The sequence below is a fragment of the Pelophylax lessonae genome (assembly GCF_965119305.1).
Source record: "Pelophylax lessonae genome assembly, chromosome: 10".
In the NCBI taxonomy this organism is placed as follows: Eukaryota; Metazoa; Chordata; class Amphibia; order Anura; family Ranidae; genus Pelophylax; species Pelophylax lessonae.
In genome coordinates, this window is record NC_138777.1 from 201,378,618 (window position 1) to 201,395,773 (window position 17,156).

General features: G+C 48.1%; 1 protein-coding gene across 1 annotated transcript in view; it reads right to left on the reverse strand.

Moving 5' to 3' along the window:
- CMTM4 (CKLF like MARVEL transmembrane domain containing 4) overlaps positions 1–17,156 on the reverse strand; it is a 96,434-nt gene that overhangs the window by 15,806 nt on the left and 63,472 nt on the right. The window contains exon 3 of the mRNA XM_082269717.1: positions 7,483–7,581. Within this exon, the coding sequence (XP_082125843.1) occupies positions 7,483–7,581 (99 nt within the window). The remainder of the gene's footprint in view (positions 1–7,482; positions 7,582–17,156) is intronic.

Below are 17,156 nucleotides of genomic sequence, written 5' to 3' on the forward strand. Positions count from 1 at the left end.
ATGGTCTTGGAGGACCAGAGTGACGTCAAACGTCGTTGCCTAGTAACCGGTTTAAAGGGCAGATTTTTTTTCAACTTTTTTTTTTTTTTTTTTTTTTTTTAGTGTAGTTGTGAGGTCTGAGGTATTTTTGACCCCAGATCTCACAATAAAGAGGACCTGTCATGCCTATTTCTATTACAAGGGATGTTTACATTCCTTGTAAAAGGAATAAAAATTATCACATTTTTTTTTCTTTTTAAACTGTGTAAAAATAAAAAATAATAAATAAAATAAATAGGGAAAAAAAAATAAATTAAAGCGCCCTGTCCCCATTAGCTCGCGCGCAGAAGTGAACTTATATGGATGTCCCGCCCACATATGTAAACGGTGTTCAAACCACACATGTGAGGTATCGCTGCGATAGTTACAGTGAGAGCAATAATTTGAGCCCTCCTCTGTAACTCTAAGCTGGTAACCTGTAGACATTTTTAAAATGTCGCCTATGGGGATTTTTAAGTACCAAAATTTGTCGTCATTTCGTGAGCGTGCGCAATTTTGAAACATGACATGTTGGGTATCTAATTACTCAGCGTAACATTATCTTTCATATTATAGAAAAAGATTGGGCTAACTTTACTGTTTTCTTATTTTTTAATTTTAAAAAAATGAATTTTTTCCAAATACGGTGTGATAAAAAATATTGCAACGATCTCCATTTTATTTTCTAGGGTCTCTGCTAAAAAAAATATATAATGTTTGGGGGTTCTAAGTAGTTTTCTATAAAAAAAAAAAAAAAAAAATGATTTTAGCTTGTAAACACCAAGTGTCAAAAATAGGCCCGATCTTAAAGCGAAGTTCCGGCCTCAAAATCGAGAAAAACTGAATTTTTGTAAAATCTTACCTGTAAAATTCCTTTCTCTGAGTCCTCCGACAGTCGCCGCCCACTTCATATTCATCACCAATGGGGTTATGTCCTTTATTCCGTAGGAGTAGCTAGGCAATAGAATATGTTAGTACAAAGACTTTTAACATATCCCACCCCCAGGGGGTGGTCCCCTCAGTACATAACCCTCCACTTCCTGTATCCAACTCAGTTTCAGTGGAATAGCAGTAGAGAGTACATCAAAACCCCAAAAGAGGGGCGGGGGCGGCGACTGTCGGAGGACTCAGAGAAAGGAATTTTACAGGTAAGATTTTACAAAAATTCCGTTTTCTCTTACGTCCTCCGACAGTCGCCGCCCACTTCATATTCATCACCAATGGGGATGTCCCAAAGCAGTGTAAATATGAGGGGTGGGAAGAACTCAACCGCGCCCAAGGCAACGCCGTCTCCCCATCAGAGAAAGGAACCTTACCAAAGGAAGGAAACCAGTTGGGCATAAGAACAAAACACTCGCTCAACAGGAGCAAGAAAACCCAGGGAAAAAACAAAAATCCCAAAAAGCCAAAGAACCCGAAACAAGGGCTCTAGGAAACTGCCGCACTAAGAACCTTGCGGCCAAAGGAAGCATCAGCCGATGCCTGAACATCTACTCTGTAGAATATCGTGAAAGTGTGTACAGTCGACAAGTCGCCGCCTCACACACCTGGGCCACAGAGGCCCCATGACGACAGGCCCAAGACGTACTCAGAGATCTGGTAGAGTGCGCCTTCACAGGTACAGGGGGAACTTTCCCCCTCAAAACATAGGCCTGATAAATGGTCCCGTCAGATCCATATGGCGATTGTAGAAGCCGACGCCGCCATGCCCTTCCGAGGACCTCCCGGAAGGACAAACAAGGCATCCGACTTACGAGAAGACTCAGTCGATCTGAGATAGACTCTAATCGCCCGGACAACATCCAAGGAGTGAAGCAACACCTCCGTCGGAAGCTTTGGCTTCGCGCAAAGCGAAGGTTTGACAATGTCCACATTGAGATGAAAGTCCGAAACCCTTTTTGGAAGAAAAGAAGGGTTAGGTCGCAAGACCACCTTGTCCAAATGCACAACCAGACACGGAAACTTGCAGGACAAGGCTGCCAGCCCCGACACTCGACGAGTCGAGGTGATAGCCACCAAAAAGGCGACCTTCTTGGATAACAAAGACAGCGAGATCTCCCTGAACCTTTCAAAAGGAGCACGCTGCAATACTGATAGAACTAGATTCAAGTCCCAAGGGGGAAGAGGGTCCCTCCTAGGAGGGATCAGATGACGTACCCCCCGCACAAAAGTGCCAACCAAAGAATCAGATACCACAGGCCGTTGAAAAAGAACGGCCAAAGCAGACACCTGACCCTTGATCGTGGCCAGCGCCAGACGCTGGTCAACACCCGTCTGAAGGAAGGGCAACACCCTAGACACCGAATAAGTGTCAGGAGAGAAACCCCTGGATTCGCACCAGGCAAAATACGCCTTCCAAGTACGGTAATAAACCTTCCCCGAGGAAGACTTCCTCGCATTTATTAAGGTGTGAATGAACTCAGGGGAAAGACCCCTGTTCTGCAGGACCTCGGATTTAACAGCCAGGCCGTCAAGACCAGCGACTGTAAAGCAGGATGGAAGATCGGTCCTTGCGACAGAAGATCTTCTCGAAGAGGCAGACGCCACGGGGCGTCGACTGCCAGATATACGAGGTCTGCGTACCAGGACCGGCGAGGCCAGTCCGGTGCCACAAGAATCACCGTGGTCGGTTCCGCGAAGGAACCTGGACAGCAATTGAATCGGTGGGAACGCATACATCAGTTGGTGCTGATGCCACGGGGCAACCAACGCGTCCGACGCGTCTGCCCGAGGATAGCGCGTCCTTGCCATGAACCGTGGTACTTTGTCGTTCAGACGAGACGCGAACAGGTCTACCTCCGGAAGACCCCACCTCGCGCACAACATCTGGAAGACAGCCGGGTGAAGGGACCATTCCCCCTGGTCCAGGGTCTGGCGGCTCAGATAATCCGCCTGCCAAACTTCCTCCCCCGGAATGTGAACTGCCGATATTGCCGGGACATGCGTCTCGGCCCAAGACAGAATCGCGGCCACGTCTCGCGCCGCCCGGGCACTCCTGGTGCCCCCTTGGTGAATGATGTAAGCCACCGCCGTGGCATTGTCCGTCTGCACCCGAACCGGGTAGCCGTGAAGATTGTCCGTCCAACGACGAAGACAGAGGAGTATCGCTCGCAGTTCCAGAACGTTGATCGGAAGGGAGGATTCCTCCGTCGACCAAACACCCTGGGCGGACAGAACGCCCAGAACACCACCCCAGCCCGACAGGCTGGCGTCCGTGGTGATCACCGTCCACGAAAGGGGACGAAAAGACTCGCCCCCCCGATACAGAGGGGGATTGAAGCCACCCCAGAAGAGCCCTTCTGGTCCGAGAACTCAATGACATCTGGAGATCCAGAGACTGCGGACGCCCATCCCACTTGGACAATATCTCCGCTTGGAGATCCCGTGTGTGAAACTGGGCGAAGGGAATCGCCTCGAAAGCCGAGACCATCAATCCCAGACACCGCATGCACGTCCTAATGGACGAAGATGGAACGTCCCTGAGGGACCTGACTGCCTCCTGAAGAGCTGCGAGTTTTACTTCCGGCAGGAAGACCTTCGCCTGGACAGAGTCCAGAATCATACCCAGGTAAGAAAACCGAACCGATGGGCACAATGTCGACTTTGGAAAATTGATCGTCCAACCAAACTCCTGCAGAGTCTGCAACGTGACGGACAGATCCTTCTCCAGACTCTGGCTGGTCGCAGACCGAACCAGAATATCGTCCAGATACCCCAGAACCGAAATGCGCTGGGCCCTCAACAAAGCCAGAACCGGTGCCAGCACTTTGGCGAACACCCTCGGAGCCGAGGCGAGACCAAAAGGCAACGCCACAAATTGGCAATGATCTTCCGCTATGGCGAATCGAAGGTACCTCTGGTGACCCTCGAAAATCGGGATGTGAAGATACGCATCCTTCAAGTCGATGGAAGCCATGAACTCCCCCGGAACCAGGGCAGCCACCACCGACCGCAGGGATGCCATGCAGAACTTGCGCACCCGCACAAAGCGGTTCAGCGCCTTCAAGTCCAGAATCGGACGCACCTAGCCCTCCTTCCTGGGCACGGTGAGCAGATTGGAATAGAACCCTCGAAATCTGTCCCGATGAGGCACCGGGACCACCACTCCCTGAGCCCTCAGGTCCTGCACCGCTAGATGCAGGTCCCGCAAACGCTCCGGGGATAAGAGAAGACTTGAGGGAAAAAATCTGCTCTCCGGTCGAGAGAGACACTCGATCTAGCAGCCAGATCGAACGATTTCCTGTGAATTGGGTGAGGGCGCCCCTTCAGGCCGCACTGTTGTGGGCCGCAGAACCGGATTGGCCGGACTTCTGCTTACCTGCCCCCGGCTTCTTGCGGGAGCCTTGACCCTTGGACGGCTTGCCCCAAAGTGTGACCGAAAAGGCACGAAAAGGACCCCTGAGGGGGCCGAAAGAAAGCATTCTTTTTTCCAGGAGCCGTCGCAGTCTTGTGGGATTGAGGTAAGAGCGTGCTCTTACCCCCCGTGACCCCTTTAATTAGGGCATCCAGGGATTCGCCAAAAAGGCGAGATCCATCAAAAGGCAGATTGGCCAAGGTCTTACGTGAAGATTGATCCACAGACCAACACTTCAACCAAACCAGGCGGCGAGATAACACCGCCACACTGTGTACACGTGCAGCCAACGGAACCATATCCAGGTCCGCATCACACAAATACATGACACCCTGGTGGATTTGATCCACCATATCCAAAGTCGCCTGGGGGGCAGAATCAGCCACCAGGACACGCCTAAGCACCTGCGTCCAGCTCGCGACCGCCTGGGCCGCCATAAGTGAAGCAATTAAAGCATTTAACATAGAACCCATAATAGAATAGGTACGACGGGCAAGGGACTCCATCCTCTTGTCCGTGGCATCCCGGAACACCGGGGTGTCTTCAGCAGGAATCGCAGTGGACATGTTCAAAACTGCTAACGCATGGTCCACCGGAGGTGGGACACACCAACGCCCATCAGTAGCGGGCGTAAAAGGATAGCGCAGCTTAAACCTACTTGGTACAGCAAAAGGTTTGCGTATATTACGCCATCGTTCTTTCACAGCGCGCTGAAAATCATCAGTGCATGGAAACATCTGCGATGATTTGCGCCTTTTCTGCGTCCCATAAGCCGCCAAGGCAGCCGGAGGACATGTGTCCTCCTCCAAACGCAGAGTTTGCTTGATAGAAGCAACCAATTCATCCATGAGTGCAAGCTCTTCAGACGAGCCAGGGGGAGAATTATCAACCCCCTCTACCTCAGCCTCCATTTCTGACCCTATAAGGTCCAGGGAGGAACGAGACCCCGATAAGGAGATCTCTGCCACAGCAGCCCCAGTACCATCACCCTCTGAAAACAGAGGAAATTGAAAACTCTGGGCCTTTTAGAGGATTGAGCAACCACCAGCATTTGCACCTGAGTCGCAAGGCTAGCCACAATCGCAGCCAAATCCCCCCCCGGGGGGGGGAAACCGCAGTCCCCTGGCTTCCCACTAATTTGGCAGGAAACTAGTATTCCTGAGAATCCATGCCCTTGTAGCAGCAAAAATAAAAGGGTGACCGCCCCTTTAAGAGAGCGCTGCGATCGTAGCCCACTCACACTAGGCATCCCACACAAGGGACCCCCACAGGGACAAGTATACCAAGGCAGGATACAGGGAATAAAAATAAATGAACCTGGAGAGATCGGTGCTGCTGCTGCTGCCTGCGGTGCTCCTGAAGGAAAGGAAATGCTGATATGCAGGGCGCTCTATGAAAGCCTATGGAGGCTACAAGAAAATGGCCGCCATGCACGTGTACCATGCGGCCGGAGCGAGCACAGCCAAAATGGCGCCGTTTGGCGCCGAAAACGCCGCTCCCTCACCTCATGAGGGTGAAATGAAAATACACCTTAAGTCATGAATAACATGGTGGACCGCCGCAGCGGCGCTGTAATGTGCCCCAAGCATGATAGCATCAAGCCCCACAGCACACAGCCGTTCACACAGTCAGACTGACACAGAGTGCAGCACAGCCCCCCCTCCATGCAGCCCACAGCATGCAGTGTGAGAGATAGGGAAACATCAATAGTGTGAACACAGGGCAAGGTAACACAGTCCCAGACTGACACCCCCCAGACAGACAGGTCCCCACATAGATACACTTACCTCTTACATGGCGTGGGGGACCCGCACAGGCGAACAAGCCGCTGTACATGAGACAGGGAGAGTCGCATCCAGGACGCAGCAGAAGGTGGGTTGAGAAACCGCACAGCGTCCAGTGAGGTAGCCACCTCACCCTAGCATCCCTGCACGGAACAGGGATGGGTCGTTCAGAAAACTCAGGAGCGGTACCTGACTGAACGCTCGATGGCGGGCTGAGAAGCCACTGACCCACAGCCTGCTACCAGGGGGGTCAGCCCGAGACGCAGCCCGCATGATCCTCTTCTTCCGAAGAACTAACTAACGCTGGTAAAATAACAGCTAACAAGAAAGAGAGAAAAAACTGAAATAAAATCCAAAGAAAGGAAAGAGAGCTGAGACAAGGTGCCCCAGCACAGAAACTTCCAGCTACTCCTGACAGCTAGACAAATGAAACTGAGTTGGATACAGGAAGTGGAGGGTTATGTACTGAGGGGACCACCCCCTGGGGGTGGGATATGTTAAAAGTCTTTGTACTAACATATTCTATTGCCTAGCTACTCCTACGGAATAAAGGACATAACCCCATTGGTGATGAATATGAAGTGGGCGGCGACTGTCGGAGGACGTAAGAGAAAATTGATTTTGGGCCATCTGCTTGCTGAGGGCTACCTGAAAAAGAAATGGATGCTCCCAATTTATTTTTTTTTTTTTTTGGTCACTTACCTTGATATTGAAGAAAATATACTCACCTTCCTTCCACTTCCTCCCTCGGCGACCGCGGCCCGTGCCGTCTCTTTCGGTTTGCGATGACTCCTGGGAGCTGAACGTCATCGCTCCCAGGAGTCAATGCGCCTGCACCGGCCCCGCTCGTCACTTCCGGTGCAGGCGCGGCATTCCCTGCTAAACAGCTTCTGGGCATGCCCAGAAGCTGTGCAGGGGTGCCGCGCCTGCACCGGAAGTGACGAGCGGGGCCGGTGCAGGCAATTGTGGGACTCCGACGTCACGGAAGAGGCCACTGGCTTCAGCTGCCCACACCTGAGATGGCAGCGCTGGAGAAGAACTTTTCAAGGTAAGTATTTCTTCTTACAGGTAAGAGTGACCCGGGACAGTTCAGAGGCTATCCATTGTGGAATGTACTAGCCCTGACTGTCCCGGGGGTATTTTTATCTAAATTTGACCCCTGAGGCCGGAACTTCCACTTTAAAGTGGTTAATATAGCTTTTAATGCCACACACAGAATACAGAACCGGGAAGGGAGGAGTTTGGACCAGGAGACCAGGCAGCAGAATCTGGGTTAAAGTGCACATTCACTTCTCGCTGGAAAGACTTCAGAAACCGTTTTCTTACCGCTGCAGAAATTTCCGCCCCAATCTTGTGGTTCAGCGAGGCAAAAATGATAGAGGCGATGAAGAAAAAGAGAGCGCTGAGTCCCGTGTTTACCAGATCCTGAAAGACACAAACACAAGAGACAATGAAAATGACAGTCCGGCACATTCTTCAGCCCTGCAATTTAAACCTCTGCAGCCAGGCCATGGGCACACGTGGCAGCTCAGGAGGAGGACTCAAAAAACACATCAGTATGCCATTGCTGGCCTTTTCTTTTCAAAATAATATTGTCTTGGCTGTTAACCTCTCTGGCGTTAATACTTTATAGTGGTTGTACACCTCAGACATGAAAGATGAGCAACACATATCCCTTCTATAGTGTGTACATATCTTAATCCAGAGCACTAAGTGTAATTTCTGTCTGTTGTCTCCTTCCTCTGCTATCTACATGAATCACTTCTGACAAGTTTTCCTGACACCAAGAGAAAAAAGGTGACAGAGGAGGGATCTGCAGCACACAGCCGGTATCAGAAGTTTTCATTGTCCTCGGACTGTTCTATGAGGCTGCATGACCCCTTTGTCTGGACAGTGCTGATTGGCCCTGTGCTGATCACATGCACCAGTGGTGGCTGGTGCATTGGGGCACCGCCCCCCCACTCCCATCCATGCATCCGGCCCCCTAATCTACATGCAGGGCGCCGGACACATGGATTTCAAAGGGTTTTTTTTTCTTTAAGCACGTGATTAGAGCCAGAGGCTCTAATAGGCTTCAAAAAAGGGTGGGCTCCGGGCGCAGAGCCCACCCAGTTGTGTGACAATAGCGGGGTGTGTATCCCGAAGATCATTCATCCTAACAAGTCATCTACATAGAGACTTAATCCCAGATTCATCTAGTGGCAAGATGAATCAGCAGCCTGGCTGCACCTTCTCTCATCCTTAATTTAAATAAAACCACAAAAACAACTACATCCCAAGGACTGAAGAGTTAAATTGCATGCTGCAGTTGCGGTAACTCAGGGGGACCCGAGAGTGTGTTATCCAGCAGTCCTCAAGGGGGCAGTGCTACATAACCTTTATTGAAATGTTACACATTGACTGCCAGTGTGTAGTGACCCAACGCATTGGTGTGAACCGGCAACACCGAAGACAAGACATTGCACTCGGTCTTACAGTGATGATCTGCTGGGACTGCACCGGAAGAGCCGCCGCACCTGGTGTGATCGGGACCCTAAATATTATCCAGTGTACATCTAACTTTCAATGCAACAACTTAGGAGAGCCATAGATGATGCAATTTGCTTTCCCGTTGCAGAAAAGAAAAAAAAAAAAAAAAAAGAAAAATCGCTCTATTCTCCCACCGTCAACACAGTCAGTGATGAAGGGGGGATCCCTCCTGCAGAGCTATTGTGTTCTCCCGGCAGGCGGCCTTCTTTGCCGGCAGAACACAAGGATTACTGCTAGCGGCTATAGCTGCTGGCAGTAATCGCATGCAAAATAATCCGACAACCTGCCCATACATGGATGGAATCTCAACCGGTCCCTGCTGAACCTCCTGAGATACGATCGATCTATGGCCAGCTTTACACCTGAACCTCATTTTCTAGAAGGGGAAAATTAACGAAACAGCAGTCCAGCAGCAAACAGAGAATCTCCCTTCTAGGCAGCAAAGAGGTGGCTATTTATTTACCAGAGTAGTCATAGATCAAATATTCCCCCAACCCCCGTCTACGGAAGAAATGCAGTCATCCCCTATAAGATTAATTACAGGTTACACTATTCTAAGCCGGGCTAGGACACAAAAACCATACACTTTCTGTATAAAAGAGGAGATACAAAGTTAATGACAACCCCAGATCGGTTTGCAGATCGCAGTGCGAACTGCCAAATGGTGCCGGAATCAAATCTCATGGGTTTTCACACCCATGAGATCCAATTCCAGTGTGGACCAAAAAGGGTCCTGCACCATTTTGGTTCAAATGCAATGCGATATCAGCCATACAATCTGTATGACTGAATTTGCATCACATAGACATTGCATGTGATCTGCACAGCAATGCTGTGCGAATCACATGTGATGTCTAACCATGCACCAGTGTGAACCCAGCCCTAGACCACAATGAAAAAATAGGTACAAACAGGCATTTGTAAAGCCCAACTCCAGCTAAAACCTTTTTAATATTTCAACAGCATGGGGAAAGGGAAGAACCTCTGTCATCAGATTTGTATTGTAGTCTACACTCGCCGGCCACTTTATCAGATTCACCTTCCTAGTACTGGGTTCGAACTCCTTTTGCCCTCAGAACTTCCCTTATTCTTCGTGGCATAGTTTCAACAAGGTGTTGGAAACATTCCTCAGAAATTTTGGTCCATAGTGACATGATAGCATCACACAGCTGCTGCAGATTTGTCGGCTGCACATCGATGATGCGAATCTCCTGTTCCACCACATCCCAAAGGTGCTCTGTCGGATTGAGATGTGGTGAGTGTAGGGGCCATTGGAGTACAGTGACCTCATGTCATTGTCATGTACAAGAAACCAGTGGTGAGATGATTGGAGCTTTGTGACATTGTGCATTATCCTGCTGGAAGGAGCCATCAGAAGATGGGTACACTGTAATCATAAAGGGATGGACATGGTCAGCAGCAATATTCAGGTGGCTTTTAAACTAAGGGGCCCAAAGTGTGCCAATAAAATATTCCCCACACCATTACACCACCAGCCTGAACCGTTGATACAAGGCAAGATGAATCCAGGCTTTCATGTTGTTTACGCCAAATGCTCACCCTACCATGTGACTGTTGCAGCTGAAATCGAGACTCATCAAACCAGGCAACGTTTTTCCAATTTTCGGTTGTCCAATTTTGGTGGGCCTGTGCCAATTGTAGCCTCAGTCTCCTGTTCTTAGCTGACAGGAGTGGCACCCGGTGAGGTCTTCTGCTGCTGTTGCCATCTACTTCAAGGTTCGATGTGTTGTGCGTTCAGAGATGGTATTCTGCATACCTTGGTTGTAATGGGTGGTTATTTGAGTTACTGTTGCCTTTCTATCATCAGTGTCACTTATCAGTGCCTCTTGATCAGTGCAGCCCGTCAGTGCCCATCAGTGCAGCCTGTCAGTGCCCATCAGTGCAGCCTGTCAGTGCCCATCAGTGCAGCCTGTCAGTGCCCATCAGTGCAGCCCATTGTAAGAAATTACCATTACCATAACTGGCCTTTACAACAAGGAGCACGTGGAAGGGTGATGCAGGTCAAACAAACCAAAGAAAATTCCCAGCTCAACTCACCAACCAGCCTACAACCCACTGAATTATCCTGTCTAAAGCTGGCCATATATGGTTAAAAAAAGCATTCAAAAAAGCGTTCAACATGCTTAATTATTCGACATTCTAAACATCAGTGGGCTAATTTGGATTCTCGAAATGCAAATTTTTATGGCAAAAAAACAAACCGACATGTAGTTTTTTTTTTTGCCCTGAAAGAAACGATTTTTGAAACAGTAGTGGAACCGATCAAAAACAGTTCAAAAAATCGACAGCGCATGCGCATGTTAAAATGTAACCCCGGATTGTGTAATCAAATGGACAAAAAAAATCTACCGTATACTTCTGGTTATGGCGCCTCAAGTGAAGGAGCTTGGAACAGCGGCTCCGGGAACAACAGCATAAAAAACCGACTTATCACACCCCACGTACTCAATCCGACCCGGCCACGGACATCACCTTACTGCAGGTACCCAGAGGGATGGATACATTCTTAGTACAGGGCCCTGCAATAACGGGATCAGCAGCACACACAGATCCCCCTTGCCAGCCACACACAAGGCCAATATGGCGGACACGGCTGCACTGCCCTGCATTCCGCACTCTACAGATCTGAGGCCTGTTACACCTGCTGTTCCAGAGGAACAGGTTGTAGGACTAGCACAAGCTGTTGCAGGCCTTCTTTCCCCCACGATCACTGAAGCAGTGGACAGGGTTATTGCGGCAGGAATCACTCAGCTTAGGAAGGAGCTAGGAGAGCAATCTAAACATTTATCTGAACTGGAGCATCGCATGTCTGACCTGGACAACGAAGTCCAAAACACCTTCACTTCAGAACATCATCTAAGAATCATAGGGCTGCCAGAGTACTATAACACTGACTCCCTACATAATATCTGTACGGCACGCATACCATCTGCCCTGGGAATCACTGCAACATGCACAGTGGAAAGGGCTCACCGTCTAGGCGCCCCATCCAACAAACAATGTACCCCTCACTATAGTCTGTTATCTGAATTATACAGATAGAGTCAATATTCCGAAATCCTTCCATAACTCAAAATCTCTCCAACTTGATGGCCACAAGCTGCTAAGAAGTATCACGCTGCAGGAAAGCTTTTCAGCCAATTTGTCAAGCACTCTACCAAAAGGGGGTGAAGTTCACCTTGGCTTACCCAGCCACCCTCCAGTTCACAGACCCCTCGGGAGACCCTAAATCCTTTTCTCATCTGGATGAGGCTGGTCAATACCTACATTCCTACCTCCACATCCCTATGGACATCGCCAATGGGTCAACTCCCAAACGAGTGGCAGACCCGAGAGACCAGCGAAGCCCCAGGAAGGATCCACTTAAGTAACTCAGGCTATCCAATCTCTCGGGCCGGTACAAATCCCACTGATACTTCAACTGAGCTCCAAACAACCCATAACCACGGCTCTAGATGAGCACTCTGACACACTTGTTCCTCCAAGCAAAACAGTCATTCACCACTACAGTTCAACATTAATTTTTTTTTTATATTTTTCTTGTTTATAGGCACTACAGTAAAACCTTGGTTTGAGAGTAACTTGGTTTAAGAGCGCTTTGCAAGACAAGCAAAATTTTCAAATACATTTTGACTTGATATACAAGCGATGTCTTGATCTACAAGTAGCCTCAAGTCACAGCGGAGTATAAAAGAGAAGAGAGGCGCCTCTAAGTGTAGCAATATGGTTACATTTAATGAAGGTACAACATTTAGCAACTCACATGGATGATGATTGGAACAGGCACATCTAAGGATGCAGGCATCCGGGGTAAAGCTGTCCACATAGACCATCCTCCGCACCACCATCTACGTCATCCCTTCCATGCTGCCCCTTGCTTTCAGATCGCTTTAATGCCGGTTGGTCTTCCTGGTCAGGATTACAGACTGGCAGCTGGTGGTGCAGAAGATAGTCCATGTGGACAGCTTTACCCCGGATGCCTGCATACTTAGATGTGCCTGTTTTATTCATCAACCATGTGAGTTGCTAAATGTTATACCTTCATTAAATGGAACCATATTGCTACACTTAGAGGCGCCTCTCTTCTCTTTGATACTCTGTAGCTCCTGCTGGATTTTGCTTCTAATCCCCTTGTGGAAGCGGCTATTTGTGGATGGATATTTTATGGTTACACAACCTATCACATTGCTATAATCTTTTTATATGGACTATAAACTGAAGGATTTATGAATAAATGGTTGTGGAACAAATCATCTGAGTTTCCATTATTTCTTATGGGGAAATTCGCTTTGATATAAGAGTGCTTTGGATTACAAGCATGTTTCCGGAACGAATTATGCTCGCAATCCAAGGTTTTACTGTATTTCTTAGCAATGCACAACCTTACCACGAGATGGTCAAAGGCCACGCCTGGTGGCACATCAGGGTCATCGTTTACCACCTCTCCTCCCTCCCCCAGGCTTCCCCTGAGGGGCAGCCCTCCTCAGAGACGCGGACGAGGACCTTCGATCCCTGGTAACGCTGTTCGCTGGTTTGAGTGTATCATATGTGGAAAAAAGCGAAGTCCAGGCTCTCCTGGGTGTATACCCTTATGTTTCCCCCCCTCAGACCGCTGTTGGATCGTTCACCCTCCTAGTTCCTCCTCCCTGAGATGCAAGCATCCCCTGTTAGGATTTCCACTCGTAGACAATCTCCCAATAGCGAGTCATACACAACCCACCATCTTCCATTTAACGCTTCCAAACCAACTAGACAGGCATTACTTTATGAAAGTAGTTTCTTGGAATGTCAAGGACCTACATTTAACATAAACAATAAATAGTGCAGCGCTAATACATAAATAAACATAAATATAGATGCAAAGGGCCTACGTTTGCCCCAAAAACATATGGCGGTCCTTCGTCAAATTAAGCAATTAAAAAAAAGATAAGGCGATACTGCAGGAGACACACTTGACAAAGACAGATTTCGCCCACATGCGCAAACTCTGGGTAGGACAAGTCTTCGGGTCACCAGCTGTCAGAAGCTGGTGTCCTCCTCATCCATAAATCACTCTCTAGTTACTCTCCCTGCAAACCGATGAAGAGGGCCGTATTCTTACAGCTAAAGTTAAAACCTTGGCACAGGAGAGGGTCATATCCAATGTCTAAGCCCCCAACACTCCATCCAAAAAACTTTTTCAACACCTTACATCTCTCCTAGCACCGGTCATCCATCTCCCTCTCTTGGTGGGAGGCGATTTTAACTTTGCTATGAATAGCCAGGAGGATAAATCAAAACCACCAACACCTCCTTGGCTCTACTCCCAAAAATTTGCCTTCCCTTCTGTCACACTTCACGGAGGGACTTAACCTAGTTGATATATGGAGACTGACTCACCCAGACGGGGGGGGGGGGATTCACCTTTTACTCTCCCCCCCCCCCCCCACACACACCTATCCAGAAGTGATTTTATTTTAGCCAACTCCGCGCTTTGAAAGTATACCACGAACCCCCTCAAACATGAAATAGCTATCTCTGATCACGCCCCAGTCTCTGCAGTACTGTCAGGCTTGAACGTCCAAAACACAGGCAAGGTCTGGCGCTTCCCCTTCCTTATACCTAGCACACAATCAAGCTCTGCAAAAGGTCATTAGGGACATTTGGGCTGACTACCTAGCATCCAATTCGACACAATGACGACCCCAACCTGCTCTGGGAGGCTGGGAAGGCAGTACTTAGGGGTAAGATCGTTATCTACGTTTCTGCTTACAAGAAAAGGGTCCCTAGGGAATTCAAGGAAGCAAGCATGGCCCTGAGCACAGATCAAACCCTTATGTCACAGCATAATTCTACAGAATTATGATTCTACAGAAAACAGGGAAATCTGGCAAGGCGCCAAAAACAGTTCACTCTGTGGGTCGAGGCGCAGGAAAACCTGCACAATTCATTTGAAAATGCTCAAGTTTAAGAATTCATATCTCTCTTCCCTTTTTCCAGGCCCGCCCCCCTCCCTGAGCAAAGGACTCAGTTTTCCCGGTAGCCAAAACTCACATTACATACCTGGATGTTAAAATTGGATCCCACATTACATACCTGGGTGATTTTAATTGGATGATTAAAAAAAGACCCCTTGTCACTATATCACCTCAACTACTCACCTGTTCCAACTAAAATGATAGAGGAACTTGACAACTGGTCAGGCCTTCCCCTCTCGTTTTTTGGTCGATGTCACCTTTTTAAAATGGTTAGCTTCCAAAAACTCCTTTACCCCCCACAGACCATCCCCTTCTCGTTAAAGCACTCAGATCTCCAAAAACGCCAAAAAGCCCTAAACATTTTTATCTGGCGAGGGCGCCGACCCTGGATATCCATCCAAAAACGATACATCCCAAAGCATAAAGGGGGGTGTCATTCTCCCAAACGTACACCTCTATAATTTATCTGATCCCTTACGAGGGAGGTCTAGACTGGATAACTCCAAATTCCAGATACTCAAACTATGAGCTGGAGTCTTAGATGGTCAGGCCAAGTGGTCTGACCGCATTTCTGCACTGTGGAATCAGAGCTTTACCACCTTCATTAAAACAATCTCTTGATACTGTATACAGTGCTAGCTCGGAGAGAATTGAGAAAAAAAACTGGGTGGACCCCCTCAGCTCTCACTGTACCTCCCTATCTTAAATCACCATCTGTTCCCACATGTGCAGCAATACGCAGCCTTCGCCACATGGACTTCGCAAGGTTTAATATAATTCTCTTAACTTTTTGACACCTCAATAGGAAGGCCTCTGGCCCTTCCACAGATAGCTCAAAGATTTTATCTACCCATCCATCATCTAATATACACCAAACAAGCAATTAGCTTTGCATGCAAAGTATATCCTACTAGGGACCTGCGTTTTAAAAGATCTCTCATTGACTCTCTTGTGGACCTCCAATGTCACAAAATCTCCGACCTCTACAAACCTCTGCATTCCAAGTTACCCACTTGCCGACCAGCCGCCACAAATATACGTACAGCGTTTAACGGGAGCAATCGTGGGGGCACGCGTGGCCATTCGCAAGCGGGGAAGCTAAACTGCGGGGTTGGGGCCGTGATTTCCGCGATCGCTCCCTTTGGAGACAGAACTGTGGTCTGCTGTTGTAAACACAGGGCTCCTGTGTGCCTCCTATTTAGGAATACAGGTCCCTGTGCTGATTCCATAAGCCCACCCCCCACCCACAGTTAGAAAACACCCCCTAGGCATACATTTAACCCTTTGATCTCCCATGGTGTTAACCCCTTTCCTGCCGGTGTTATTAGTACAGTAACCGTGAATTTATTTTAGTAATGTCACCGGTCCCCCCAAAAGTGTCAAAAATGTCAGTTAGGTGTCCGATCTGTCCGCTGCAATGTCGCAGTCCCGCTAAAAACGGCTGATCGCTGCCATTACTAGTAAAAAAATAAATAAATAAAAATGACATAAATCTTTCCCCTAGTTTGTAGACGCGATAACTTTTGCACAAACAAATCAAGATACGCTTATTGGGAATTTCTTTTACCAAAAATATGTAGCAGAATACAAATTGACCTAAAATGATGAAAAAAATATGATTTTTAATTTTTTTTTTTTATTGGTAATGTTATATAGCAAAACGTGAAAATATTGTTTTTTTTTCCAGAATTGACGCTCACGTTTTGTTTATAGCGCAAAAAATAAAAAATCACAGAGGTGATCAAATACCACCAAAAGAAAGCTCTATTTGTGGGAAAAAAAGGGCATCAATTTTATTTTTGTACAGCATCGCACGACTGCTCAATTGTCAGTTAAAGTAACGCAGTGCCGAATCGCAAAAAATGGTCTGGTCATTAAGGGGGAAAATCTTTTGGTCCAGAAGTGGTTAACGAAAACCAATATATTCTAGGACTGCATCATCTTGGAACAAAGATCTGCAATCCATGGAAGCACATCATTCTGTTTTAGTTGGCTACAATACCACCTGCGCATTAATAACTAACGAGTTTTGCCGTGAGCAACAATTCAAAATAATGCATCGAGCATATATACCCCACTTGACACAACCACATTCTCCTGACCGGCAATATTGTACCCTCTGCAAGGAACACAGACTTCCACAAGCTATGGTCATGCCCTCATATCACACGCTTTTGGGACCAAGTAGAGATCCTGGTACCAAAGATCACCAGGCTTCAACCTCGCAGGGACATCTACTCACTATTCTTCGGCTATTTGGATACCCCCTCCCATCCCCACAAAGAACACAAACCAAAATCATACAGCACAACAAACCATGGCTTACTACCTGCTATATGGCAGCCAGAAGAGCCATTCTCAAACAATGGACAACATCTCGTCCTCCCACTATCAAAGATGTCAAAAACGACCTACAGACCCTAAAAAGGAGATAGAAGCTGGACCTGGTCTTATCCCACCACCAGAAATCACCTGGCTTTCATCGCAAGTGGG